This window comes from Lepidochelys olivacea, assembly GCF_965140295.1.
Source record: "Lepidochelys olivacea isolate rLepOli2 genome assembly, chromosome: 27".
NCBI classification, from domain to species: domain Eukaryota; kingdom Metazoa; phylum Chordata; order Testudines; family Cheloniidae; genus Lepidochelys; species Lepidochelys olivacea.
In genome coordinates, this window is record NC_140437.1 from 15,035,203 (window position 1) to 15,062,529 (window position 27,327).

At 44.7% G+C, this 27,327-nt stretch overlaps 1 protein-coding gene across 3 annotated transcripts in view; it reads right to left on the reverse strand.

Moving 5' to 3' along the window:
- Positions 1-2,602: 2,602 nt before the first annotated feature.
- Positions 2,603-27,327, reverse strand: part of PCGF2 (polycomb group ring finger 2) — a 36,362-nt gene continuing 11,637 nt past the window's right edge. For 2 of the 3 annotated variants that reach the window (XM_084615642.1, XM_084615643.1), the window contains exons 2-10: positions 25,006-25,145; positions 23,607-23,703; positions 18,081-18,136; positions 17,554-17,604; positions 17,334-17,442; positions 15,272-15,320; positions 13,362-13,460; positions 11,841-11,921; positions 2,603-6,232 (exon numbers count right to left, since the gene is read on the reverse strand). In XM_084615642.1, the coding sequence (XP_084471768.1) occupies positions 5,888-6,232; positions 11,841-11,921; positions 13,362-13,460; positions 15,272-15,320; positions 17,334-17,442; positions 17,554-17,604; positions 18,081-18,136; positions 23,607-23,703; positions 25,006-25,117 (999 nt within the window). In that variant the 5' untranslated portion in view covers positions 25,118-25,145 and the 3' untranslated portion in view covers positions 2,603-5,887. The remainder of the gene's footprint in view (positions 6,233-11,840; positions 11,922-13,361; positions 13,461-15,271; positions 15,321-17,333; positions 17,443-17,553; positions 17,605-18,080; positions 18,137-23,606; positions 23,704-25,005; positions 25,146-27,327) is intronic. The other variant, XM_084615644.1, reaches the window with a different exon arrangement.

The window sequence follows — 27,327 nt, forward strand, 5'->3', positions numbered from 1 at the left end:
CTCCCATGAGTCATCTTGGAGGACTCGTTGCAGTAAAATTCAGCGTGTGTGTAAACGTTTGCAGGATCACGGCTTGATTTCCAGAAGTGCTGAGTACCAGATCTGATGAAGGAGGGCTCGGCAAACAGAAACAAAACATTTGTTCTGGGGAGATAAAATATCCTGTTCTCCTCACATTGAAACATCAAAGAAAGATATCAGGTTTTTTAAAAAAAAAATCAACATTCCAATGAGCTCTGATGAACAATGCCCATCTTTTTGGTCTGGTTTTGCACAGCACCTTGCACACTGGCATCCTGGCTCAGGACTGGAGCTCCCAGTCAAGTACAGGAATATAAATAAGAGCCTCTGAAAATTAGCCTCGGAGGATCAGATTTTCCAAAGAACCCAGCTCCCATCTAGGCACCTAAACAAGGCCTGGTCCCTGCGTGTGTTGTGTTTTTAGCTTTAAGCAGACGAGTAGACCTATTGAAGCCAATGGGGATATTCATAGATTTTTTTTTTTAAAGGCAGAAGGGAGTGGTATGATTGTCTCGTCTGACTTTATGCACAGCACTGTAGGACTTGCCTGGATTAATTCCTGCTTCAATTGATCAAGTTTAGCCTGGATGTTTCTGTAGGATTGAGGACTTGGCTCGCAAGAGCTGCTAAACTCCCTGGCAAATCTGGCCCTTCCTTAGGTGGCTTTAAATGACCTGACGAATCTTGAAATATTCACCCCTGCTTTGGGGGCCGAATCCAGGCCAGTCTGGCCCCCAGGCGTGAGCACAGAGGCACCCCTGGTTTGATGTAATAGCAACAGATTGAACGCGTGGCTTCTGTCATAGGCCCTGCAAACAGTTTTGTTCAGCGGCTTTCAGCCCCGTGTGAATCCTGGATCAAGCACCCAGTGACATGCATCTGATGATGAGGTGCTGAGCAGCTGGCTAAGCAGGGGACTCTTCCCCCTCCTATGATCAACTGTGCTGGATGCATTTCTGAAAAAAAAGAAAGCCCTGCTGTCCTGCAGAGAGGTCTGAGGCGGGAACTAAAATGGCTCGTATAAGTTCTTTACTGGAGGAGGACAGGGACCAAATTGTTTATAATGTAGCTTTTTGCGAGGCTAATCTTTGATCATCTGCCCCCTCCACTCCCCCACCAGCGAAGACCCTGGTCCTTTGCTGCCATGTCCCAAGGACAAAGTGATTTGCCAGAGAGGCTTGTGGTGGAAGGAGAGTCCAGAATTGAAAGCAAGTAACTCCATTGGAGAGGGGAAATGGCTGCAGTTTTACTGGGGAAGGTTGGTTCCCAGATACATTCATGCCAGGGACGGTGCCATCTAGCTTCAAAAAATGGACTCGATTTTTCCCCCCTCCCCCACAGTGATTTATGGCTCCTTGTATTGGTGAGAACACTATGGTTTGTCACTGTCTGGCAAACGGGGGGAGAAGGCAGCAGAGGGAACAAAACCAATTTTTAAAAATAATCTTTTATTGGGAAAAGATGTGTGGAGGGGTTTTTCCTCCTCTCCCCCTTTCTTCCCCCAAAAGTTAGCAGAGAAGGAGGGTCTTGTGGTTAAAGCACTAAATGAGGATCCTGGAGATCTGAGTTACATTTTCTGCTTTGCCCTAGACAGCCTGGGAGAGTCACTTTCATGATTTCAGTGGGAGGCAGGTACTGAAATGCCTTTGAGGATCAGGGCCTTACATACTAGGGTCATGACAGCAACAGACTATCCCAGATCTTTTTGGATTTAACAAATAAATGCCCTTAAACCTACTTAGGCTTTGTCTAGACAAGGAAAAGTGATCCAGTTTAGGCCAGATTTAGCCAGCTTATGGTGACTAAGCCCAGCACATAATAATACCAAGCTCTTATGTAGCACTTTTCATCTATAGCTCTCCAAGCATTTTTAAAAGGGTCATGAAGTTATCATCAGCCACCAGTATCCCCTTTTTACAGGTGAGGAAACTGAGGCACAGGGAGAGGGCATGGCTTGTCCAAGGTCACCTGGTGGTGGTGACAGGAATAGACCCTAGGTCTCAAGTCCAAGTTCAGTGCTTTATCCACTAACCCATATTGCCTCCCTAAATAACCTTTTCCCTAGTTAAGACAAAGCCACTGAGCTCTAACTTGCAATACTGAATAAAGGAGGTGTGCTAAACCAGGTGAAAATAGCAGTCAAAAAAGGGGAGAGCTTGTTAACATGCCGAGTGGAAGGGGAGAAGAGGGGTACACTTGGGAAGGGATGGACAGGGAAGACTGGCCTTATTTGCTGTTTGTTTTTCTACTGACCTGGTAGGATGGGCGCTAGGGCTAACTTTAAGCACCTGAAGTGACTAAATCTTAAAAGAACATGAATGTGTCAAACCTCACTGCATCTCAGATGCATGGGTGAAGTCTATATATAGGCTAGGCTTAATGGATTGCATATGAGAGAGAGAGGCTGGATGGATGATAGGTAGAAGAATGGGCAGGCTGACTTACAGAGCAGATTGATGGGGGAAGGAGAGGATGGCAGATGGATATACACAGATTGATGGACAGGCTGGTAACTGGACAGACATAGGCAGGCTGAAAGGCTAGGCGGGCTGATGACTAGATCTGCACACACACAGACAAGTTGAAGGACAATCTGCAGCATTTATTACATTTACAAAGCTGTATAGTTATACAAATGTTTAACCAATAACGATATATGAATATCCAAATATATTACTGGACATTAAAACATCATACAGGATGCAAACATACAGAGCAATTTGGTTTGTACCATATGGGGGTGAGGAACAAATCCCCAAAATTGAGGCCGTGGAAGTGCCTCATTTGGTCCATTTTGGCCTATGTACAAGGAGAAGGGATATCAAAGTCCGGTGAATATTTTCAACTCATGAAGCCCGGTGAAAAACAATTGAGCTTGCAGTCCAGCCCCAGCCAATAGAAGGGGAAGAAACAGAAATGGAAAGACTAAGAACAATGGCAACTTTGTCTCTTTACCCTGTGTGCCTTCTCCTCCCATGAGATGATGCATGGCCGCAGTGAGCCATCTTCAATACATGCAAATTGCCCCTCATTTCTCCCCCCACACCTGTCCCCCATGACCCAACCGAAGATGTGTTCTGCCCATTTTGGCTGCTTCCATGGGAGATTTGGATGGCCCACCCACCCTCCACCTCCAAAAAAAGTGTACATTCTCTTTGCCCCTCAGATCCCTCATTCTTGCTGGGGATAATTCTCCCAATTCTTTGGGAGAAAACTTTTAGGGTTTTGTTTTAAAATCCATGTTCGCTGACCTTGTGGAGTCAGGGTCTGTATACACAGTTCCCTTCCCCACTCCTGTCGGTCTCAATATGCCTTCAAGATTTCCCACCCCCTCTACACGTGGCCCCTGCAGAAAAAAACCCAGCTCCTTTCTAGCAGTTTGACTCTTTCTTGTCCCCTGCAGGAATTTTCCTGTTCCTGGGATCTGCAGGCACTTATGTATTTATTAATTCATTCCACCATGAATGAATAAGGGGAATAAGCTTCTTGAGGCCCAAGAGAACGTGTGCTTCTGAGAATGCAGACACTTACTCCTTCCCTTCCACCCCGCCCCTAATGCGTGCTAACTCATGCACCCTTACCCTAAAGGAAAAGGATTGCTGCGGCTTGGAAGGAAATCTTTAGTGGATGACAAGAGAATTCTCTGCAATGGGACCTGTGCGTTTTCTCACCCCCTGCATGGGGGCAATGTCATAACACAAGATATAAGCAAAATGCAGCACCAGACACTATAAAGCTACAAGCCTTTTTAACGAAAACACTTTTCTTTTCTTTTCGACCCTGACCCTTTCACAAATAAGCCACCTTTCTAAAGGCACTGTGTTTATTTTTTTAAAATCCAGCATGAGGAGGATGAAGGGGAGATGGTGGGATAGGGTAGATCTAAAATGAAGGTTTGAAATGCCAAATTTAATCTTTTTAGCAAGCAAGGACTTATTGAGGAGGAAGAAATGGAGAGCGGAGTGTTTGATGGGGAAATACATTGGTTCTTAGTTTTAGCATCATCTTGGCCACCCTACCAAAAAATCCACACTCCTTGTAACCATCACCACAGTGGAAGGACTGAAATGCTGGTTTCCTGGTGGGATGAGCCCTAACTCTCTTCCTTTCCCACCCACTCACTTTATTTCAAGCTCATGAAAGTTGAGGCTATGTGAAATGCTGCTATGGGTCCAATGAGTGAGTACTCCCTGTTTTGAAGGTGGTGTTTGTTACTTAAAACCCGCATCCTGCAAAGTCTTAAGAGTGGGATTTTCAAAAGAGCCCTAAATGACTAAGGAGCCCAGGAGAGATTCCCAGCTTCTGTTGACTTGAAGGGCTAGATCCCTCGGCCTCCTTTGGGGTTGTGGGAAGGGGGAATCAATGACTTGTGCTCTTAAATTGCCTAGATCCTCTTGAACGTTCCACCCTTAAGGCACGTGCTTAATGAATGGAACTGCTTGGAGTGTGTAAAGTTAAGCACATGCTTAAATCTTTGCAGGATCGAAGCCTCAAATAGTCATTAGAAATCTACTCTGCAAAGGAGAAGAAAATTTACATGGGGGAGACAAAGCCACATCCTTTTGCAAAACCAGTTCCTGGGTTCTTTAGATCCCTTCGCCAAGTCCACCTCCAAATGGAATGTGCTTTGGTGGCCCTTAAAGCGGAGATCTCTCACCCTTCCTGCCCCACTGCACAGAAATTTAGGGGGAACATCATTATGAAGTGAAGACAGGAGCAGGGATGTATTTACAGAGGGATGGAAATTCTCCTGGGAGACTACCCAGTGATTGTTAAGATGATCAGATAAGACATTGCAACAAGGCTGTGGGCAAAGCTGTCATTCTAAAGGGACCCAGGGAAGGCGCCTCTGACTGAGAAATTTAAAGCAGGCTAGGGGATGTAGATACATACGGGCAAGATTTACGGGGGGGGGTGGGGGGGAACAACACACTTTGCCATGTTCTCAGAAATCTGGCCCTGACTTCTTTTGAAAAATGAAACTCATGGGACCTGATTTTCAGAAGTGCATAACCCCTGCAGCTCTTGCTGGCTTCAACTGGGGCTGTGTGCACTCTTGTGGGTGGGAGAGGGGAATCAGACCAACTCTTCCCTTTAAATTAATGGTAGATGTATCTAAATCCCCTAGGCTGCTCTGGAAATAGCCTATGGGTAACATTTTCAAAAGCACCACAGTGATTTGGTCTCCTAAATCACATAGGTCATTGATTTTCAGTGGAACTGGGGCTCCTAAATCGTTTAGGCCCTTTTGGAAATTTTAGCCAGTGGCCCTAACTCCAGGCAAGCCTCTGGCTTAACGTCAATGAAAGTTTGGATAGCGGAAGAGCTGCAGGATTTACAAAGCTGTAAGACCCCCTTCCTGCTTGCCCACATGCACAAAACACACACCACCTGCTTTTAGGTTCTTCATCCCTAAACCAGTCAGGAAAGGGGGTTGGCGAGGCTGACGCAAGCATGACATCAGACGTGACTCTTAAGAAATGCCTGGAGAAGCCTCATCCTTTTGGAAGAAAGTGGCAGAACTCCAAATGCACTTACGGCGAGGATTGAGGCTTTCGGTCCCTGTGCTTTGCCGTTACCTGTGTATCCGTTACTATTGAGTCCAGTAGCTCCTGGGATGACCGAAGGTACAGAAAATGAAGGGGCTGCAGCTTTTACCTAAACTTGGGCTCATGGCATGCAAGTTCCATAAGTTGAAGACACAAAAAAAAAAATCATTAAAAAATACTCCACCACATTTTGTGTCTGTTATTTGCATTTTAAATTAATCTGGTCAATCAATAGAAAATAAGTATGTATAATTTTTTTCCTATATACACATATATATTTATATATAAAATGGAAAGTCACGCCCCAGGGGTCCCCTCTAGGTCAAGGCGGATGCTGTGCTGCCATTCACAGTCATTTTGCGCCCCCTGCTGGAGGAGGGTGGCATTTGGTGGCAGTTCGAGGTGCCATTGAGCAGGGTGCTGGGGTGGGCAGGGATGCTTAGCGTGGTGGTGTTGGAGCTGGGTGACCCGTGGGAAGGTGTGGCAGGGCTTGGCAGGGACGAGGAGGTGGCGGGCAAGGTGGCTGGGCTGTTTGCTTTGTCGCTGACGGATTCGCACTCGGATGCCCCGCTGGTGTTGGTGCACTCAGAGTTTGCAGGCTGGGACAGTTTTAGTCTCTTGCAAGCTGGCTGCACTCGGTATTTCAAAGGGAGAGGCCCATTCTACAGGGAGACAAAAGATGTTCACATGAGTGTTTTTAGAGACAATCACATTGATATCAACACCAATTAGTCTGGACAGAGGTAGGGTAGCTGTTGGTCTTGGGATATTAAAGAAGCAGGGTGGGTGGGATAATATCTTTTATTGGACCAGTTTCTGCTGATGACAGAGACAAGCTTTTGAGCCACACAAGCTCTTCTTCAGGTCTGGGACAGAAGTTTGGGACTCAGAAGCGAAGCTAAAGGGGGAGAGATTCAAAGGCATAAAGGGGTAGCCAAGGTGCCTGATTCCCATTAGCTGTCAACAGGAGTTAGGCATCTGACTGCCATTTGTTCCTGGGAACATTGCCCCTAAAATCGTCAGTGTAAAGAAACTGAATTGACACCAGAGCATGCTATACCCTAGGGTGTAACTTCATATTTAAAAACTCAACCAGGGCTCCAATTCAAAGAAGCGTTTCAACCCATGCTTAAATCTGTCCCAAGTCCTTTGCTAGATCAGGGCACAATTCAATACAATGATTGTCTAAAGCCCAGTTATTATGGCATCGCTATTGTGGCTCCATAGTTAAGTTTAATTCTCCTAAATTAACTGAACTGTGTAACAGAAGCTTATGTTGTAAAAATCTCAAAATGGCAAACATCAAAACAAAATCTGAAGTTGAAGTACTATTTAAATGGTTCATGCTAGCATCTTCTGAAGATAGATGCATACAGAGTGTTCCTTTATCTCCATTCCTCTCCTATCAGTTTAAAAATCCTACTTAAACCAAATGCATGTCCTTACCTGTGCTGCTAATAACACCTCATTATTAAAACTATTTGAATTTATATTAACTTTATCGTTTATGAATTTGTTTCCTTTTTTCCCCTCTTATATTCCATTCGGCTTTAGCAGTGTAAGTAGACCGGTCAGTTTCAATTCTCCTTATCAGTTTAACTTTAGGAGTTCTCAGGCTCTGGAACAAAACTACAAGGAGTCCGGTGGCACCTTAAAGACTAACAGATTTATTCATGCATCTGAAGAAGTGGGTTTTTTACACACGAAAGCCTATGCCCAAATAAATCAGTTAGTCTTTAAGGTGCCACCGGACTCCTTGCTGTTTTTGTGGATACAGACTAACATGGCTACCCCCTGATACTTGGGACAAAACTGAAGTTCTGGTTGCTGAATGCTTTGGGAGAGTAGCAAGACATGTTCAAAATCTAACCCAGATCTGTTTCATGTTTTGTTTTTAATTCAGACAGACTATTTCTATTAATATTAGTCTGTTTAAAATGTGTCGATGTCATTTAAAACATTGCAATCTATAAAACGCTTTGAGATCTAGGAATTGAAAGCACTACGTATTATTAAGAAACATCTGCAAACAGGTAGGTTCTAAGTTCTGACAAACATTTTCAAAATATCTTGCCTGACAAAGTTTTGAGGTAATAATGATGGTGGTTAAAAAGTTCTATGAATGGACTGTGCCATTTAAATGGTTTGTTATAGGACATTATGTTCTTTTTCCATAATACACAATCCAGTGAGTTCCACAGGCTGGCTGGATATCCAAACTATGAGCTAAGAATGAAGCTAAAGAGAAAACACAGGACTGAAATAGTCTGAATTTTTTTCTCAAATAAAATAAATCTCAGTACTTGGATATTAGAGTGGAGGGCAGAATGAGTGAAATATTAAATTATAGGCACCAACATGCTTTCATTGGCTGTAATGGAAGATTTGCCATTTGGTTTCTCAGTGGGAAATGGATTGAATCTTATGGTCACAGTTCTCCCTTGTCCTGCACTTTGTGTAGCCTTTTACACCAGAATCATGGTGTTCAACACCCACTAGTCTGAATGACGACACAAGGTGCAGGGCACTGATGAATGAGGCCCCATTGTGCAAGTGCACAATCCTTTGGATATAGGATTTATTGTTTTATTTTCCCGTGAATTTCCAATGGCTCTTTCCAGGCACACCTGTAAAATTTCAAGTTCTGAGATGTCTTTCCAGGAACTGAGCCAGCTGGCTCAAGAATTTAGATGTTCATGAAAGATTAAAAGCTAGTCTCTGGAAAAGATTTTCAGGCTGCCTTCCAGAAATAAGTGATGAAGGATTCAGGAATTCAAATGGACATGCATCTTAAAACCCACGCACTGGCAAGTGGCAATGTGAAAAATATCCCACTGAAAACTCTCTAAAATTTCCTAGCTGGTGTCTCAAGGTCCAGCACAGCCCTTAGATTCACATGCTTACCTTTAAGCAGATGGGGAGTCCCTTTGAAATCAATAGGTAAGCATGTGCTTAAGCCCCCACTTCAGGCAATGCACGCCTGTTCAAAATGTGTTCCTATTCAGGAAAGCACTTGAACAAGTCAATAAAATTAGAAGATGGCAAATTCAAAAGCAATAAAAGGAAATAATCTTTTCACAAATGAACAATGGAACTCATTGCCACATGATGTCATGGTGGTTAAAAACTTATCAAGATTCAAACAAGGACTTGATGTTTACATAGATAACAAGAACACCCACAGATAAAATAAGTAGGTAGTCTCTCTTCCAAAGTGTATATTAACATTTAAGAAGGGCTTAAATGCACAAGGATTTAAGCCAATCTCTAACTACTAGCAGTTAGGGGAATTTTGTTCTTCTAAAGCATGTCCTACTGACTGCTGTCAGAGAAAGGATATTGGACTAGATTAGATCTGTGGCCAATCTATCGATCCTGTGTTAGGAGAAAAAGGATGTTCCAGGTGTTAGACCACAAACCTAAGACCCAGGTTCAAGACCCTGCCCTGCCACAGACTGTGTGTGACCTTGGGCAAGACATTTAATCTCTCTGGGCCAGATTTACAAAGGTATTTAGGTGCCTAAGTCCAGATCCTCAAATGGTGATTCAGTGGTAGCGAGGCACTGAAATACCTTTGTACATCTGTGCCTCAGTTCCCTATCTGTAAAAGGGGAATAACAGTACTTCCCTACCAGGCTGCTGAGAATAAATACATTAAAGATTGTGAGATCCAGATATTACAGTGATATGGGCCAGACAAGTTCCTTAGATACAGAGCAGCTTAACCATGTGACGAAGTCCCATCGACTTCAACAGTACTTTTAACCCAGATCCTCATTGGTGTTTAGGTGCATAACTCCCATTGATCTGGGTCCTTCTGAGCTTCCTGAATTGGAGCTGAAGCACTTTAAAGACTCAAGCCACAAAAGGTGAAATCTAGAGCTGCTAGAGTTCATTTGAAATGATCACTTAGAAGGGTAACGTTAAACCCTTTTTCCCCTTTAAAAACAAAAACAAACAAACAAAACTTGACTTGTGCAGGGCAGCTACGTCTGGCTAGGAGAGGGTTGTTGTTGAAAGTTCGCCCCACCGCGGCCTGGGAGCATGAATCAAGGCTCTTCAGAGCACCTGGTTCTAATTAAATGTGCTAGCAGAGAAAGTGTCAACAAGGGAAACATGTTTTTTGATTGATCTCAGTTTTCAAACCCTGCACTTTCCCCTCCTTCTGATGCCCCTTTGGAAGTGTCAGCCACAACCCCGTTCCAGGTGTGGGGGCAGTGGGTAATAGTCGGGACCTGGGTTTTTTTCCCCAGAGTCGCTGAATACAGTATTGCTAACGTGGGGATGGGGTGGGTCAAAAATCACAAGTCAAGCCCCCCAAATCACGAGATTTTTATAAACTAGATTTTGTTGTGGGGGTTTTTAAAATTTGCCTTCTGATTTCTTTTGCCTTTCATGGTCACATTTTCAAGCTTTTATCCACAACCATGTTCTAGAACGTATTTGTAGGAAGTTCTGTGGCCCATGTTCTACAGGAGGTCAGACTCGCAATGGTCCCTCTTCAAAAGAATGGCCAGACTGGGTCAGACCAAAGGTCCATCTAGCCCAGTCTCCTGTCTTCCAACAGTGGCCAATGCCAGAGGGAATGAATAGAACAGGGAATCATCCAGTGATCCATCTCCTGTCACCCATTCCCAGCTTCAGGCAAACTGAGTAGGGATACCATCCCTGCCCTCCTGACTAATAGCCATTGATGAATCTATCCTCCATGAATTTATCTACTACTTTTTTGAAGGCCAAGACTGTAACAGGGTTCACAACATCCTCTGGCAAGGAGTTCCACAAGTTGACTGTGGCATGTGAAGAAATACTTCCTTTTGTTTGTTTTTAGATCTGCTGCCTATTAATGTAATCAGGTGACCCCTAGTTTCTGTGTTATGAGAAGGAGTAAATAACACTTCCTTATTTCCTTTCTCCACATCAGTCATGATGTTATAGACTGCTATCATATCGCCCCCTTAGTCGTCTCTTTTCCAAGCTGAAAAGTGCCCATCTTATTAATCTCTCCTCATATGGAAGCCATTCCATACCCCTAATCATTTTTATTGCCCTTTTCTGAACCTTTTCCTTTTCCATTTCCAATAAATCTTTTTTGAAATGGGACGACCACACCTGCACACAATATTCAGGATGTGGGTGTCCCATGGATTTATACAGAGGCAAAAGGATATTTTCTGTCTCTTTTTTTATCCCTTTCTTAAGGATTCCCAACATTCTGTTCGCTTTTATGACTGCTGCTGCACAGTGAGTGGAAGTTTTCAAAGAACGATCCACAGTGACTCCAAGATCTCTCTTGAGCTGTAACAGCTAATTTAGACCAAATCATTTTATAAAATCATAAGATTTGGCAAGATTCTTAGCACCCCACAGCGCCCATTAGCTGCAGCTGGAGTGGTGGGTGCCCAGCATGTCCAGAAAATTGAGGTCCAAGATATTTTTGGAAGAATAAACCTCTCCTTCTGAAACCTTCCCCCTAACTATTGTCATTATCTACTACTGAAAAGACACCTGGTCATCACAAAAATATTTAATTTGCAAAGGGGCAGAGTTATTGCCTGAAAATTAGTATTAACTGGTATTAATCATTAGGAGTCTTGCAGTAGCATCTAAGGACTTCAACAGAGATCAGGGCTCCCTTACGCTAGGCGCTGCACGAATGGGGAGAGAGAGAGAGGAACCCAGTACTGAAGACTCAGATTTAAGGTCAGAAGGGCCCATCATGATCATCTAGTCTGACCTCCTGCACATTATAGGCCACAGACCCTCACCCACCCCCTCCAGCAATAGGCCCATAGCCTCTGGCTAAGTTACTGACATCCTCAAATCTTGATTTAAAGACTTCAAGTTGCAGAGAATCCACCATTTGCACTACTTCAGACCAAAAAGTGACTTGTGTCCCCACGCTGCAAAGGAAGGTGAAAAACCCCCAGAGTCTGTGCCAAATCTCCCCTGGGAGAAAAATTCCTTCCTGACCCCAATGAGGGTGATCAGTTAGAGCTTGAGTATGTGGGCGAGACCCGCCAGCCAGCCACCAGGGAAAGAATTCTCTGTAGTAACTCCGAGGCCTCCTGCTCTAGATGTTAAGCTTCGGAGATGGGACATTAAGCGGACAAATGGTGGGAGGGGAAACAGAACAGGGAAGTGACCCATGGAGGTAGGGCTGGCACCCGTGTTTTCTAGATCCCAGGTGATTGCCCTGCCCACTGGACCACACTGCTTCTCAATAAATGACAAAGATACTTCCAGCACAGAAGAGGGAGTTTTACTCACCCTTCTCCAAGGATAGATATAGGCGATGTCCATAAGCGTGTAATATTCCTTTAAAGGTTCATCTTCGTAGAGAACTTCCACCTGATAAATACAGACCAAAGTGAATCTTTCCCCAGGGTCCCAAGGGCAAAATCAAATAGCGTGCTTCCCAATCCATGGTTGGACAGAAGGGTCAGATTTCCTCTTCAACAGAGCTCAGCTTCCATTTAGGCATCTAAATAAGGATCTGATTTCATAGTGCTCCATTCCCACTTTAGACCAGATTTTCCTAAGAGCCCAACACCCACTGAGCTGTGTTCTATCGAAAATCTGGCCACTTACTTTGGTGCCAAAGTGGGTTCTATGCTTCTTTTGAACATCAGGCAGTCAGGGGCTGAATTAACCATTGCCCCACACTTTGCCCAGTCTTCACACCAGTGCAAAATGAATGTAAAAATGCTACTGAATCAGAGTGGCTGTATACAAAATGCAGTGAATCGGGTCCAGCGTACCCACATCAGGTCCCCTCCTGGTAGGCCCTGGGAATCAGTGTCAGAATCGTTCTGAAGAAGGCACTGTTAGGTAGACTGGATAGGTGAAGGTGGTCTAGCGGACTGAGGTCCAACCCTTGCTGAATAGCTCTGGACAAGTCTAACTTCCCCATGGGTACAGAATGAGGCAGCGGATGCTTATTTAAAAGAGGGCTGCAAGACTTAATTAGCAAATGTTTGTACAGAAGGGTGAATAAGTGCTAAGTAGTATTATGACAATGGCCAAGCTTTTAAAGAAGTGTGTGTTTTCAGTAAGAGAAACACATAGTAAATCTCCAGAAAGAAATGTCTGTTTCTGGGGAGGTCTCAGATCGGAATTTCCTGCGCTGGTGCGGGGCTGCCGGAGTGTCAAGACTGCGTTTGGTTTTATTTTGGGGGAAAGGGAGGAGGTTCTCTGAGATACGCTCTCCTCCTGTTAATGCTCTTCTTCTGAAACGGATGGGGGCAGCAACTCAACGGGTGCAAATCAAGGCTGTTGACTTCAAATGGAGTGATGCAACTTGACACCAGCTGTTCATTTGGCCCCGTTGCGCTAGGCAACAGTGGGTTGCAATCTTGGTGGGGGTCCTGAGGTGCTACAATAATGCCCATCATACATAATATAGCTTTGTATTGCAATAGCGTCTCAAACAGGGTCCTGTTGTGCAAGGTGCCGTATAAACATAACGGGTCTGGCCTAAAGAGCTTAATATCTAAGTATATCCAACAATAACAACATTAAGTCTTCTCTTGAAAAGAGAATGGGGACATGTGGTTTTTGAACACAGCAAGCACCCCCGTGTGTATTTAGAATGAGGGGTGTAAGAAGGGACTGTCCAAGGCCCACTGTTTAAATGCTCATACACCTTCCGTGGATGTAATAAACGGCCATCCAAAAAGACAACCGGCCTAAGGGGTGCCGCACCAGTGGGCACGCACTGCAAGGAACCCTGACGGAGGTCAGGAGATCAAGCAGTGACCAAGGACCAATTGCCAGTCGCTCGCTACTCACTTTGTACTTGCTGGGAACATCCATCTTATTGCGGAGAAATTTAGCCAGATGCATGACCGTCATGGCAGCAGGACACCGGAGGAACCTTACACCGTTCTTCTGGGGCCAGACCAGAGGGAAGGCAGGGGGAGGAGGGGAAGGGAAGAGCGTTACTGAGAGCTGAGCAACTGGAACAGGAGAGGGGATGAAATACGTACAGGAGCAGCTGTAAATCTATCATACACACACAGAGCAGGGGGGCATGAAAGACTTGCAGGTCATGCGCAAAGGGCTCTGCTGCAATCTATACTGTTCGGGTTCTGTAACACCAGGGTGGGGAGCAGCGGGTAGAGTGCCTCACAGAGAAAACAGCAGCAGTCAAAAAATACATTGGACTGATTTTTAACTCTGAGGCCTCTGAGACATAAATGACTCACACCCCATTACATAGGAACAAAAGAAATATCTTGCTAACCGGTTGGACTAAAATCAGACCATTCGATCTCTCAAGGGCTGCACAGTGTAAGCAGAAAAGCCCCTATTAGATAACCAGAAAACCAAGAGTCTTTTTATACAGACACAAACAGATTACACACCTGTGTCTGCGTTGATTTCCTCCTTACTAATGTTTCAGTTTCAATATGAGCTCATCTTTCTTCTATCAGGGTTAATATTCCCAAACTCCAGGGAAAAAAGAATTATCTCAGATCATTTGCGCTAAGCACAGAGCTGGGAGCCAGGAAGTCTTGAGTTCTAACCTCATCCAGCACACGGCTTGTGGCCCTTGGGCAAGGTTCACTCAGGCCCTGGCCCAACAAAGAATTAGAACTAATTGTCCTTCAAGTTACAGAGGTGCTTTGTGGGGCTGGGGCCTGGGAGCCTAAATTGCCAAAAGTGGCCACTGATTTTTGGATGCCCAATTTGAGACATCTTGGGCCTGCCTTTCAGAGGGTCCTTGTGGTGAATAGGAATAGGATGGTATCCCTTTAAATAGTTTGTGAGCTCTCCAGTGATGCTCACTGTGTTCTGTTTTAGTAGCTGCCAGGACCCAGTCAGCGCCGTAGTATCTATATAGCTAATCCTTGCATGGCGTGTATATACGGCAAACACCATTATTTAGATTAATAGATTTTAAGGCCAGATGGGACCATTATGGCATCTAGTCTGACCTCCTGTATAATACAGGCCAGAGAATTTGTGTCTGTGTGGTTCCTTGATTGTTGTGTAAATAGCAAAGACCACCCCAGATTGTAGTTGAAATCAATAAAAGCGACAGGGCCTCAGTCCCTCTGAAAGTCGGATCCAGATCCTCAAATTGAAATCATTGGGAGTTAGGCATCTAAATACTTCTTGAAGATCCGGGCAAAAAGTCCATGCTTTGGGAGAGTAGCAGGGTATGTTCAAGAGTTGGGAATCCAAAATCTGAAACACCCGAAGTCACTGACCCCTGCTGAAAAAGTGGGCCTTGATTTCTGCCTCTCAGATTCCTCACCCGTATCATGAGACTAATAGTTCTGACTTATCTGCCCCAACGCATAGATCGGTCATAGGCCTTTGAACAGCACCCAACCTTCATAAAAAGCCATTTCTTGGAATAAGTTTGATTCTTTATGTGTAAAACCCAGGGGAGAACTGGAGACAGGATGATTGGGGCAGGAGGAGCTGCAGCTCAAAGGCCAGGGGAAAGAATTGATCATCTGTTGCTGTCTCATACCCCCTGCCAAAAGAAACAAAATGTGGCTTCCGCTTCAAGATCTTTGGAATTTGCACAAACCTTAGTGCATGCACTAGCGGAACGGAGCTGCCCTGGTGCAGGAAGCATCAGCCCTGCCTTCCGCTGCCTCCTTCCCAGGGGAAGAGCAACGCACTGACGGGGACCTCTTTTTGTTTACCTGCAGGTCTCTTTAAGCGATCAGCTTGGCAGCACTTACTTTTTCCTTCTCCACGTCCCCGTTTTCAATCGTCCCTTTCTTTTCATCTCTAGGGAAGAAGGGACAGAAGGAGCATTTTTGTAAAAAAGTAACAGAAAATAAAGTCACCCCCTTAGCCCCGGAGAGGGGATATTAAGCTTGCCAAGGCAGTCGTGGCACAAGGGTTAATTTCTCTCTGGATGTGCGGTGGTGGAGAGGCACGTACAATCTAATCATCTCCAGCTAAGCCATAGAGCTAGCATATAAAAGGCATCGGGACTGCAATATGCTCTATTCAGTGCTTTGTTTTAGCTTGTGTATTGCAGCTACAATGCTCCATAGGGAGGACTTCAGGTCACATGACAAGCCCTCCATTCATAAGCTTAATTAGTCTTTGCACATCCACAACACACCTGAGGCTCTATAGTCTGTAAAAAGCCACTTCTAAGTCACCTATAGAACTATAGCGTCCAGGTCCTGGTGAAAGAACAGCCTGGATGCTTATCTTTCCTGTCAACTCCAGCTGTTTCTATGCAGTGCAAGGAAACCCTTCCAGGGCAATCAAGCACTCAGGCGGAAACCCTGGCCCACTAGAAGTCAATGGGAGTGTTAAACAGATCCAGAATCTTACTCAGGGTCTCTGCTGCTGAAGAAAATAAGAGTATTCAAAGTCTCTTCCCAAACCATGCATGGGGTTTATTTTCAGCCCTAGAAGTTAATAAATCGCATGGGCTGGGATTGAGAAAGGTGCTTAGGTACCTAACTCCCATTGAAACGGGACCCGTGAGTGTATAGTTCAACGTATATGGGTGACTCTGGCTAGAGCATTTCAACTCCAAAGCCAACGCGAGTCCTTCCTTTCATTACAATAAGCTTTGGATCAGGCCATGGTGCTGGAGATATGTGGGATCCCTACAAGTGGGCCTGCCTAAATAGCTGGTGAAGTTTTAATCTGGTCCCACTCGAAACCAGCCAGAACCACCCACACCCCGCTGAACTAAACAGACTAGATCAGATTCTCGCTAACGCCAGGGTAAGTCAGAAGTCACCCCTGGGAGGACGGAGGCGCATGAAACGGATGCAAAGGAGTGGAAAATCAAACGGATTGGCTGAAATTCACCCTGTGCAGGAGTGCTAGCAGCCACGCACCACTTGTTCAGTCTTCTCAAGGGAAGCTGTGAGGGGCTGGGTCTTAGGCACTTTTGAAAATTTTATCCATTAACATGTCCCTACTTCTCAGGGGTGTTGTGATGATAAATTCCCGAACGTCGGCGAGCTGCTCAGATCAAACAAGTGGACCATGGTGCAGGGGGAGAGCGGAGGTAATATAAATAGAAGAGGATGCAATGCCATAGTGCCTATGAACCCTAATCACGGACCCATGGGCCCATTGTGCTAGGCGCTGTGCAAACACAGAACCAAAAAACAATGGTCCCTGCCGCAAAAAGATTGATTCGAGTATAAGACACCAGACACAAGTGGACAGCCAGTCAATAGGAGTGATCATAGCTCACCATCTGTCTAGCCATTACCGGGTTATACTTTGCATAGGGATGAATCACATCTTTCAGTAGAGGGCAAGCAAAAGGGAGACTTAAGGGATACGCAGGCTGGAGAAGAAGGATGGGCCAGTGGTTAGAGCGCTAGCCTAAAACTTCTCCATTTCCTGCTCTCCCACAGACTTCCTTTGCAACTGGGGCAAGTCATTTAGCCGCTCTGTACCTCAATTTTCCATCTGTAAAAATGGGAACACCACCACCGCTCTGCCTCACTGGGGTGCTGGATAAATACATTAGCTTGTGAGGTGCTCAGATTATATGGTAATAAGGGCCATATGAGCAGTTAAGGTATTTAAGGCTTGTGCCAGCCCTACGCAGAGGCATACATGTTTCCCACCTTAGTCTTTACACAGGTAAAACTCCCACTGATCTGAACTGTAGCTTTACCTGAGTAAAGACCGAGAACGCTGAGAACAGTCTTCAGGATTCAATCCATTCCCGCAAATAAGATCTTAGAGGTAGCCAGAAAGGGCAAGATTTTGACTCAGAACAGGAGGAGTTTAGCAACAACAACAAAATCTTACCTCATTCCTTCGTAAAACTCTATGGATAAGCTGACAATTTCATCATCTGTCAGGTTCCCTTTTTCTTGTTCGGAAACTTCCCCACGATCCTCATTCGACCCATTGGGAACTGCACAGGGAGCAGGGAGAGAGATGTTAAACCCCTCCCAAAATGTATTCAGTGTCAAGACAGAGGAGAAGAGAAGAGAGACCAAGGCTATTCCTGTTTGCAGACACTTACCGTCTGCCATGGGATAGGCTGCATAGAAGTCACGCCGCCTCTTCATTTCATCTGCAAGAGAAGATAGATCAAAGCAAGAAAGAATGAAAAGAGAGGGAGAATAGAAGATCCAGGCCTGGTCTACACCGGTTTTGTGCCCAGTTGGGAGTGTGATGTTTTACCAATACAGTTATACCAGTATAAGCCTTCATGTGGATGCAGTGATGCTGGTTTAAATGGGTCTTATGCTGGTATAGCTTATTCTCCCTATGGAAATAGCTATACCAGAACAAGCACCTTTATACCGATATAACTGCATCCACACTAAAGCAGGTTGTACCTCTGTAACGAACCTGGTATAGTGAAAAGGGCACAACTTTTGTCTTTGCACAGGGTGTAAGGGTGGCAAAGTCACACGCGCTTTAACCCAGCTTCCGATGACATAACGGGATCGACTTCAACAGGAACAGAGTTGGGGCAGCACAGAGCCCTACCCCCAAATCATCACCATTATTACTTGATTTGATTATTGTTGTCTGTATCTGTACCTTTGAAAAGCCCAGGGACCAGTTTGTACACTATGTCTTGTAAGGTTTTGTCAGACCTGAAAGACACAAATAAGAATGAATCAGGGTGGGTCAGTGTAGTTATTTCTGGATCCATTCCAGTCACCTGTCTGCGTTCCCCCGCCAAACCAAAAGAGAGCACCTTTCACTCCCATGCAAAAGACTGGCACAAGGCTCATGCACCATTTAAGCCCTCAAAACAGGGCTTACGTGGGACTTAAGTAGTGCACAGACATTGCACTGGCCTTTTGCAAAGGAACACAGCCGGATGAATTCAAGACCATGCTGTATAGGCTCTGTGCCAATTTAAATATTGCTGGTAAAACTCCGATTGACTTTGATGAACGTGGACACAGGTTGCAAGTAGCCTTATTTTTAAAAAAAAAAAAAAATCCAGGCTTTGCCAGCTCTTGTGCTATTTGATGTTTTATGGAATGCCTGAAATTCAATGATTACATCAGAATGTCATGTCATTTCTTTTTAAATTACATTTCTAGCCTTTGTGACTGCAGAGAAAAGCTGAAAAATAGCCACCACCATCTAGCTCTGAGTTTTATGGATAAGTGCAATCTTAAAGTGCTTTACAAAGGTCAGTATAGCTATCCCCATTTTACAGATGGGGAAACTGAGGCAGGAGGGGTCTGCCCAATGTCACCCAGCTGGCCAGTGGCAGAACCAGGCCTCTCACTATTTTATTTGCATTACCATGGTTCCTATCAACCCTTGTCAAGGACTAGGACCCCATTGGTGAGGTGCTGTACAAACACAGAACAAAACCTCACAGTCTAGAAGCAGGTCTCCTGAGTCCCAGTCCAGTGTCCTACCCATTGCCTCTCATGTGTATTCTAAAAGCAAGTTCAGAGAACCCAACTTCTAAAAATATATAGGTCATGATTGTTAAGCTAATCATGAGTAAGGCTAAGATTTTGTCAGGAGTATTTTTAGTAAAAGTCACGGACAGGATGTGGACAACAAACAATAAATCATGGAAGCCTGAGCCTGAAGTCGTGGAGATCATTTTAAAATCCTGGAATCCGTGACCAACTTGTAGCCTTAATCATGATATGTGGGGAGCCTGGCTCATGATTTTTGAACCCTTAGCACGGGCAATACTGAAGACCTAAATACCCCCCACCAGCTTTTACAAATCTCTAAGATCAATAGAAATGTTTCCATGGGGTTTTGTTGTTTTTTTTTTTAATTATAAAGATACCATGTTTTGTTTAGGCTTTGGCATCCCTCTGCAGTATTTGCAACCCAAATATTGCTGCTTTGTAGGACAAAAACTAAGCAGTGAAACGTAAAATAAACCAAAGCAGAAAGTGACCAGTTCTACATTTTGGTTGTCTGAGGGTAACATTTTCTAAAGGGCCTAAGTGATCTAGGGCTGGTATTCACAAAAGTACTGAGGTGCTTCATTTCCATTGATTTCCAGGGGAATCAGGCAAGCAGGTATCTTTGTGAATCTCATCCCTAAGTCCCATTTGCAAAAGTGACTTAAGGCCAGAGTTCCAAAGGCATTTAGACCCCTAAAGATGCAAATAGGTACCTAATGAGATTGACAGATGTGCCTAAGCAGGACAGGCTCCAAAATCCCATGGACTTCAATGGGAGACAGACATCAAACTCATTTAGACACTTTGGTATAGACCATTAAGTATCTTTTGCATCTATAGGCATTGAAATACCTGAATTGTATACTGAAAATGCCCTAAATTGGATAGCTGCATTTCAAAAAATTACCATAAGTCAAGTGTCAAAAGAAAACAAATATGTTAATGATGACAAGGCAGTTGTATTTGCAATTATTCCTACTTTAATAATAGAAGGCCTTTAATAAAAAGGGGCAGTCATTTGCTATTCTTGAAAAAGATATGTTTAGCCTAACCATGTCCCTTTGATCTATAATTCCTTGCTGGTGTCATCATAGGATTGACAGACCACTCTCTGCCATTATTTATTACATGGACACATAGAATTTGCTTTGTAATTTACAGCAAGTGAATGAAAGAGCAAGTTCTGTCATTTGATTGGCTAGTTAATTACAAGATGGTCATTATGCTTGTTTGCATCAATAACCATTTCTTCCAATAGCTCCAGCCCCAGGGTGTTTGCCCACTGTGTGTCACAGATGGACACCAGTCCTCAGGGGTCCCAGGTGTGTTTGGGATGTCATAACCCCATTGCATATTATTGGTATCCCGAAACTTGGTGCTGAATGGTGCCAAGCGCCTGGCAGGAGAGAATCCATAGTCCTTAAAATAGTCATGACTGACATTTCTGACAACACAGCTGGGTATTATGCAACTCAGATGGAGGGGGAAGGAAAAGAGAAAGGAAAGTGACTAATCATGCAAATTCAGAGTCTGATCCAAAACCCAATGAAGTCAATGGGGAAGTCATGAGGACTTTGGATCTGGCCCGAAAAGCAGGGCTACAGCTCTAGTTCCAAGAACAAATGGAAAAAATGGGAACATCAGGGTCACTGATCATGTATCAAAATTATTTCTATAATATAATAAATAACCTTGCCCTTTTATAAAGATACCTTGCTCAAATATAGGGCTTTCTTCTTTAGCCCCTTCCATTTGAAGCTCTCAACGTTCTTTGCTAACCTTTGTGAATCAAGTCTCCCAAGACCTTCATGTGAGGCAAGTTGAGATAATTCTACCGATTTTACAGATGGGGAAGCCAAGAGAGAAAGAGATTATGGCTAAATTTTTGAAGTTTGCATGCCTAAAAATAAACTTTGACTGATATGCAATGAGAGATGTGGGCACCTCTGGGAAAAGGTCAGGCCCCTTGTTTAAGAAGTAGTTTAGGGATCCACCCTATAAATGTTTGGTCTAAGGCACAGATCCTCAAAGGTATTTAGGTGTCTAACTTGCATTGATTTCAATAGGAGTTAGGTTACGTATATGACTTGAACAAGTTTTCTTCCAGACGCTGACACAGATTTCCTATCCACTTCTGATTCCCAAGTCTGCCTCAACTACCTGACTCTGATAAAAATAGAGAGAGAAGACTGTGGATTTGATTCTCATTCACAATCCAGGCCCCTTGATGCTGCTCAAGTGGTGTAAAGGGACCCTAGTGCCAATGAAAATTGGGGTCTGATTGGACAAGGATGCAAAGATCTGCATAATGGTGGGGGAAGGAGGGGTTGTCTATGACTAGTAGCTACTGCAATGCAAATTATAAATTAAGGTTCGAGTGATATCTCAGAGCTTGGAAGATCAGTGCAATTCTAGCCTGCTGCTTTGTGTCTGTCTGTATGTTGGCAGAGTGCATCTCCGTCTGGGTCTGTGCACACATTCAGAGATATTTAGCAGAAAGGTCTGTGGGAGTTAGAGTGTAAATATTTCACAGGGAACCAAAAAAAAAAAAAAAAAGTGTTACTACAGAAACGAATTTACATGGAAGAGCTAAAAAAAGCCCCTAGTGATGTATTGCAGCCTTAATGGTTTCTATGCCAACCACCTGCAGAGCTAATTCTACAACTGACAAGACATGTCTGGGTTTGGGGAAGCCAGACGAATGGGGAAGGGGCGAAGCTGGCATAAAGCATGCACCAAGCACGGGGGTTCGACTGCATTCGTTTGATCCCAGTGGTTCTGGGCATGGAACGGGGGTCTGAAAACTACCCACCCACCCAAAATAGTAACAGCCTAGGCACAGCCAGCCGCACGCTCACACAGAATAATCCTCCGCTGGGAGAAGAATGCATCCTTCCAAGGCAAAGGGATCAATGAATTATAAACCACAAGTGGGCTCAGGTTAAATTTCTCTTGTCGTGGCTTCAAAGCCTGACATCTGTGGTCAGGGCACTGTCTAAAGATGACCTCAGGTACTCAGTCCAAACTGACAGAGGATGTAACTCACATTGGGCCTTTCCCTACTAATTAATCATCCCAATCTCTTTACAGCATCATTAAAGGGGGCTGGAACATTCAGAGACGCTCCTGGTCCTGTCTGTTCCGTCATGACCCTTGTTGTCTGCCCTTCTGGCTCGGATTTCATTGATATTCTACAGCACAGAGCGTGGGGCCCCATTACATTAGGCACTGAATCTGCCATTAGTGAGACATTGGAAGCTATGGAGGCAGGGACTATCTTGACGTCACAGCCCTGCCGGGGCTTTGCTTATGAGGTCAAACACTCCAGGAATGCCCATGATGACATCAAACACAAAATAATGACAGTGTACAGAATTCCCTAGCCTGTGCAGCTGTTAAGAGAGACATGAAAGTTAGGGTGCTCTGGTTCTGATAATTCCTTCCTCTCCTCCCCCACAAGCATTCAAGGAGATAAGAGACTTTGGGTCAACATTCAAATAACCTACATACAGTAGACTATAAGGCGTCAGATATAGTCTAGTAGGCTATTCTAGCAGACTATAAGGCAGGGGTGCTGGAACAAATTTTACAGTGGGGTGTCCTGAGACCCATTGAACCAAACTGTAAATCCTGTATATAATGGAATCCACTTCGAGCCAGGGGGTGCGGCAGCCCTCCCTGTTCCAGCACGTATGCTATAAGGCGTAAAATTGCAGAGTGCAAATCCTGTTCTTCTGGGGCGACAGGTTTCACTTGGCTTCAACTGAAGATGCTTATTCTCTTTAGTAGAAAATAACGCTCCTGATCTTCTAGAGCATCCACTGGAGTGGCTGAAGGAAGAAAACCACAAGAGGTCTTTCCCAACACAAAGGTCTGTGATTCTCTGCTGCTTATGCCCTGAGTCAGCAAACTAAGGTAGTTGCATGGTGTCCATTTCAGTAGTACGTGAGCGCCTCACCATCTTTCATGGATTTATCCTCAAAACATCCCTGTGAGGTGGGGAAGTGCTGTTGTCTCCACTGGACAGATGGGAAACGGAGTCACATAGAGACTAAGGCCTGGATCCTCAAAGGTAGGTAGGTGCTTAACTCCACTGGGTGGAGGCCTTTGAGGCTCTGGGCCTAAATGACACATGAAGTCTGTGACAGAGCTGGGAATTTAACCCAGATCTCCTGAGTCCCACACGTACCTAACTTTATGAAAGTAAATTAGTCCCATTGGAGACAATGGACTTCTCACATGCTGATGGTTAGGAACATACCTTGCTGAATAAGGGTCAGAATTACATACAAAGACCTCAGTTTTCCAAAGCGACTAGTAGTTTGGTGCCCAGTTTGGGGGACTTTAAAAAGGGACCTCGTTATTTGTTAATTCTGTGCATCCACCTTCTGGAAATCAGGGCCCCTTCAGGCATCCCAGGTTTCCCCCCTCTCCATAAATATATAAATAAATTAAATAATGGATGCACCCAAAAGCACTACTAGTGGCTCTGGAAAAGTTAGGCCAAAATATCTGTCTCCCAACTGCAGCAAAGCGGGGATGAGAATTCCTTGCGACAGCGGGGCTCAGTGACATGCTACAGCAGAAATCCAGAGCCTGGTGCTTCCCAATTTCCATGTTATCACACATTTGGGGCTGGGGGGCAAGATCCAGAACAGTGAGGTTCCCTCACCTGATGCTGAGCAGGGGCCTGGTTTTATGCACCTGGACATCACACATTGGACAGTATTTGTTGGTCTCCAGGTAACGGACGATGCAGGTTTTACAGACTAAAGAAAGAAAGACAAAAATAAATAGGGTAAAATCAACATACAGACACACAGGGTGAATATCACCCTGGGGCAGAGTCAGCACAAGGCCTAGGCGCCACTTAAGCACTAGGTATTAAGTCTCACTTCGGCTCCATTTATAAATGGTGCCGAAGCAGGATAGAAGTGGTGTCTAACTTTCCCTGGCCCTCTGTACAGGGCTGGCTTTCACCCACAGCGAACAAGCAGCTGCTTAGACATTCTGGGCAAGATAATTTTTTACCCTCACTGATTGGAAAGTAATCTGTGACAGCTTCTATTTAATCCAGCTGTTAGCAGCCATATATCAATGAGAGGGGGATCCCACCAGTAGGGGCTATTCCACATTCCCCTCTTATCAAGGCACAGCTGCCCTTACACCTTGCTTCTCTCTGCAGGCATATTAGAGGAATTACTAGATTGGAGCAGATCCTGGGTCCAGCCAGTCTAGGATGTTGTCTGTGAACAGCAGCTGGAACTAGATGCTTTAGAAGAAGGTAGAAGAACCCAAAAGCAGGTAGATATGGGATTAGCCGCCTCATACACACATAGCTCTCATTCTGATCTCTAACAGTGAGAGATTGCCTTACACCCTGTATAGCACAAGGGTCCCTTCCCAAATGCTTGTTGTTGTTAATTATAACTCTGGTTATTCTTGACAACCATAGAAATGTCTTGAATCTTGCTAAATTCTTGGCCTTAGTAAATTTGTGTAGCAGTGAGTTCTAAAGTTTAATCCCATGTTGTGTGAAAAAATATTACCGTGTATCAGTTTTCATTTTCCCCATCTTTTAAGGTCCCCTTGAGGAAATCCACAGCTGTGGCGTTTCCACCCAAAGGGATGCAGCAGTTTTCCTTGGAAATATGGTAGGATTCTAGCTTCACCACCCCCTCCCCAATTCACCTCAAAATTATTGAACAGGTAATCTTAGGCCTAGAGTGACTAGGGGTTCAGGGTGCTTCAAATTTGGGGGTGTCTCACATGACAAGGAGGGCCTGGTTTCCAGGAAGGGAGAGCTCTGCTCTTCCTGAAAAACTAGTATCAGCCCTCTTTAAAGGGATCGCAAGTTAGGCACCCAAAAAATCACTAGCCACTTTGGAAAAATCTTGGCCCATGGAGTTATATTCTGGTGAGCAGCTGGGGAATCTCTCATCACCACCAGCTGGCTTCTGAGCTTAACACCCAGAAAGGAGATCTGCCTGGTGGAATGAAAGAAGAGAGCATTTCATTGGGAACAGCTGATTTCCCCTGTTTCCCCCCACCTAGGTACAGAGGAAACTTACAAGAGTGTAAACATTCCACTATGGTGGTTGCATCTATGAAGTAGCCACCACACAAAGCACACATCAAGTGGGGATTCAGCTCCGTGATCTTTATCCTGGTGGTTCTGTGCATTTTGGATCAGGGCCTCAGCAGATCCTCTCTGGAAACAAACACACACACCCCACCCCGAGGATCAAGTTAGTGGCATCTACAGGGTCATCACCCCTCCTGGAATATTACAGCAACCAGAACCAAGTCATCAGCTGGAGCTAGTGAAGGCAACATTCCAGAAGCAAATGGCTCAATAGGTTACACACCACAGGAGTCTCTGGTTTTAGGATTTATTCCCCCTCCCCCCCAACACACACATACACCTTGTAATCTGGGTTCTGTGGTCAGGCCTCGCAAAGCCGCTGAAATTGCAATAATACAGAGAGAGGACTGAGCATTTGTATTTTAACAAAACAAAACACCTCTTTTTCAGCCCCCGCAGAGTCCGACTGGGACAACTTTACAATGGGTAGCAACCTTTCCAAATGTAATCTTGTTGATGACACTAACTGCTTATGGGTCTGCACAGTGCCTAGCGCCTAGGGGCCCAGAACTGGTCTGGGTGTTACCACAATAGAAATGTAAGGTAATAACAACACTCATGGGGGGAAGACATAACTCACCTAGAGTATTACAATCTGGCCCAAAGTGATCCTACAGCTTACATTATACAGTGAATCTCTCTTTACTCCCAAATCCTGACCAAAACACATACAAGATAAAGAATTTATTTAGTAACGTGGTTTTATTTTTTTAAATGGAGGCAAATCAATTCAGAGAAAACAACAGGCAGCACAGCTGAGTATAAAGAAGTGATGCACCAATTTGGGTAGTAAAGGAGGTAAGAAACAGACACAACATGCAGGTTTCAGGTTTTATAGCTGCTTCCTTACTGCGTTTCAAAGCTGGGCAGAAATAATAGGTCTAAACCGAACACACCCAGCCCAGGTTTTCCACTCAGGATTTTGCATGTTTTGTAGATGTAAGGATGGAGATTATTATAGGAACACTTTTTTGTTAAATGGAGACCCTTACCAGGGAATGCCCCAGAGCCCTCTAAATTATATATTTAAACAAAAATAAAAATCAAGAGCCTCATTGCTCATCGTCAGCTAACAATAAACTCCCCCATCCCCAATATTCTCTTCCTCCAAGTGGACCTCTGCCACCAAAGCCTGGATGCACACTACCTCCCTGCCTCTTTCTCCACAGCTGTAGCCCATTACAAGATCATCTGTAATCAAATTATGGCCAAATGAAGCCGGCCTTTTGTGTGTGCTACTTGGGCAAACCTCAAGGAAAAGGAGAAGAAGGGGGGGAAAGAGGAGCAAAGTCTGCGGCCCTTGAGCAGAAGGATCACAGCAGCCCGACGCTGCTGGCATTTCAACCCTACCCAGCTAGGAGCTGAAACGGCTTCACCTTGGCTTCTGGCTCTCCACGTGTCCTCTTTCATTCTTCCCCAGCCTCCTGCTGACACCGGATAACAAAGTCGGGGGGAGATTTCACTTTCTTTCGTGGTCTTCCCCCGGCCCCACACTCACTCCCTGCCCCCTCCCTCCAGCAAGGCCATGGTCCGGAACAAATCAGATAAATGGTCTAATTGAACATTAACGTGCAATTCATTAAACACACAAGCCCGGAGAAAGGCAGACGCGAGAAGCCCCGCTGCATGTGGCTTTACACGACCTGTGGGTGCCTGCGTGCACCTATCTCACGGCCAGACCGGAAGGACAGGCGTGTCATACCCTATGACACACACATCACACATGCATTTCTCAGTTAACAATATAGAGGCACATAGACAATAAGCATAGAAGAGACACCACCCAGACACATTAAATAGGCGGTCTGTGTGAATATTAATCATCTGCACACACACACGTTTACAACTTCAAAGCAGTGTAATATTATACACACGGGCATAGTGTTACCTCCATTAATGCACATTAATATTGTGTGTCTGTACACTCAGACCGAGTCTGCATACATGATAATTATGTTCTTCATGCCTTATTTTGTAATCAGTGTGTGTCTATATTTTATTTCATGCCTGCCTCCATTATCTATCATATTGGTATCGTACTTTGAAGATGTAAACTGCTATACAATTGCAACACACACGGAATGGGTACCTATGGCATCATCTAGAGTGCAAATACACACCCATCTACAAACACAATGCAGGATCCTAGGATACCCTTCTAATCATGCATAAACTCTGGCCATAATCTGCCCCCCCCATTAGCACATGAAAGAATATAGAGCACCCGTCCACACCCACCCATGGCATT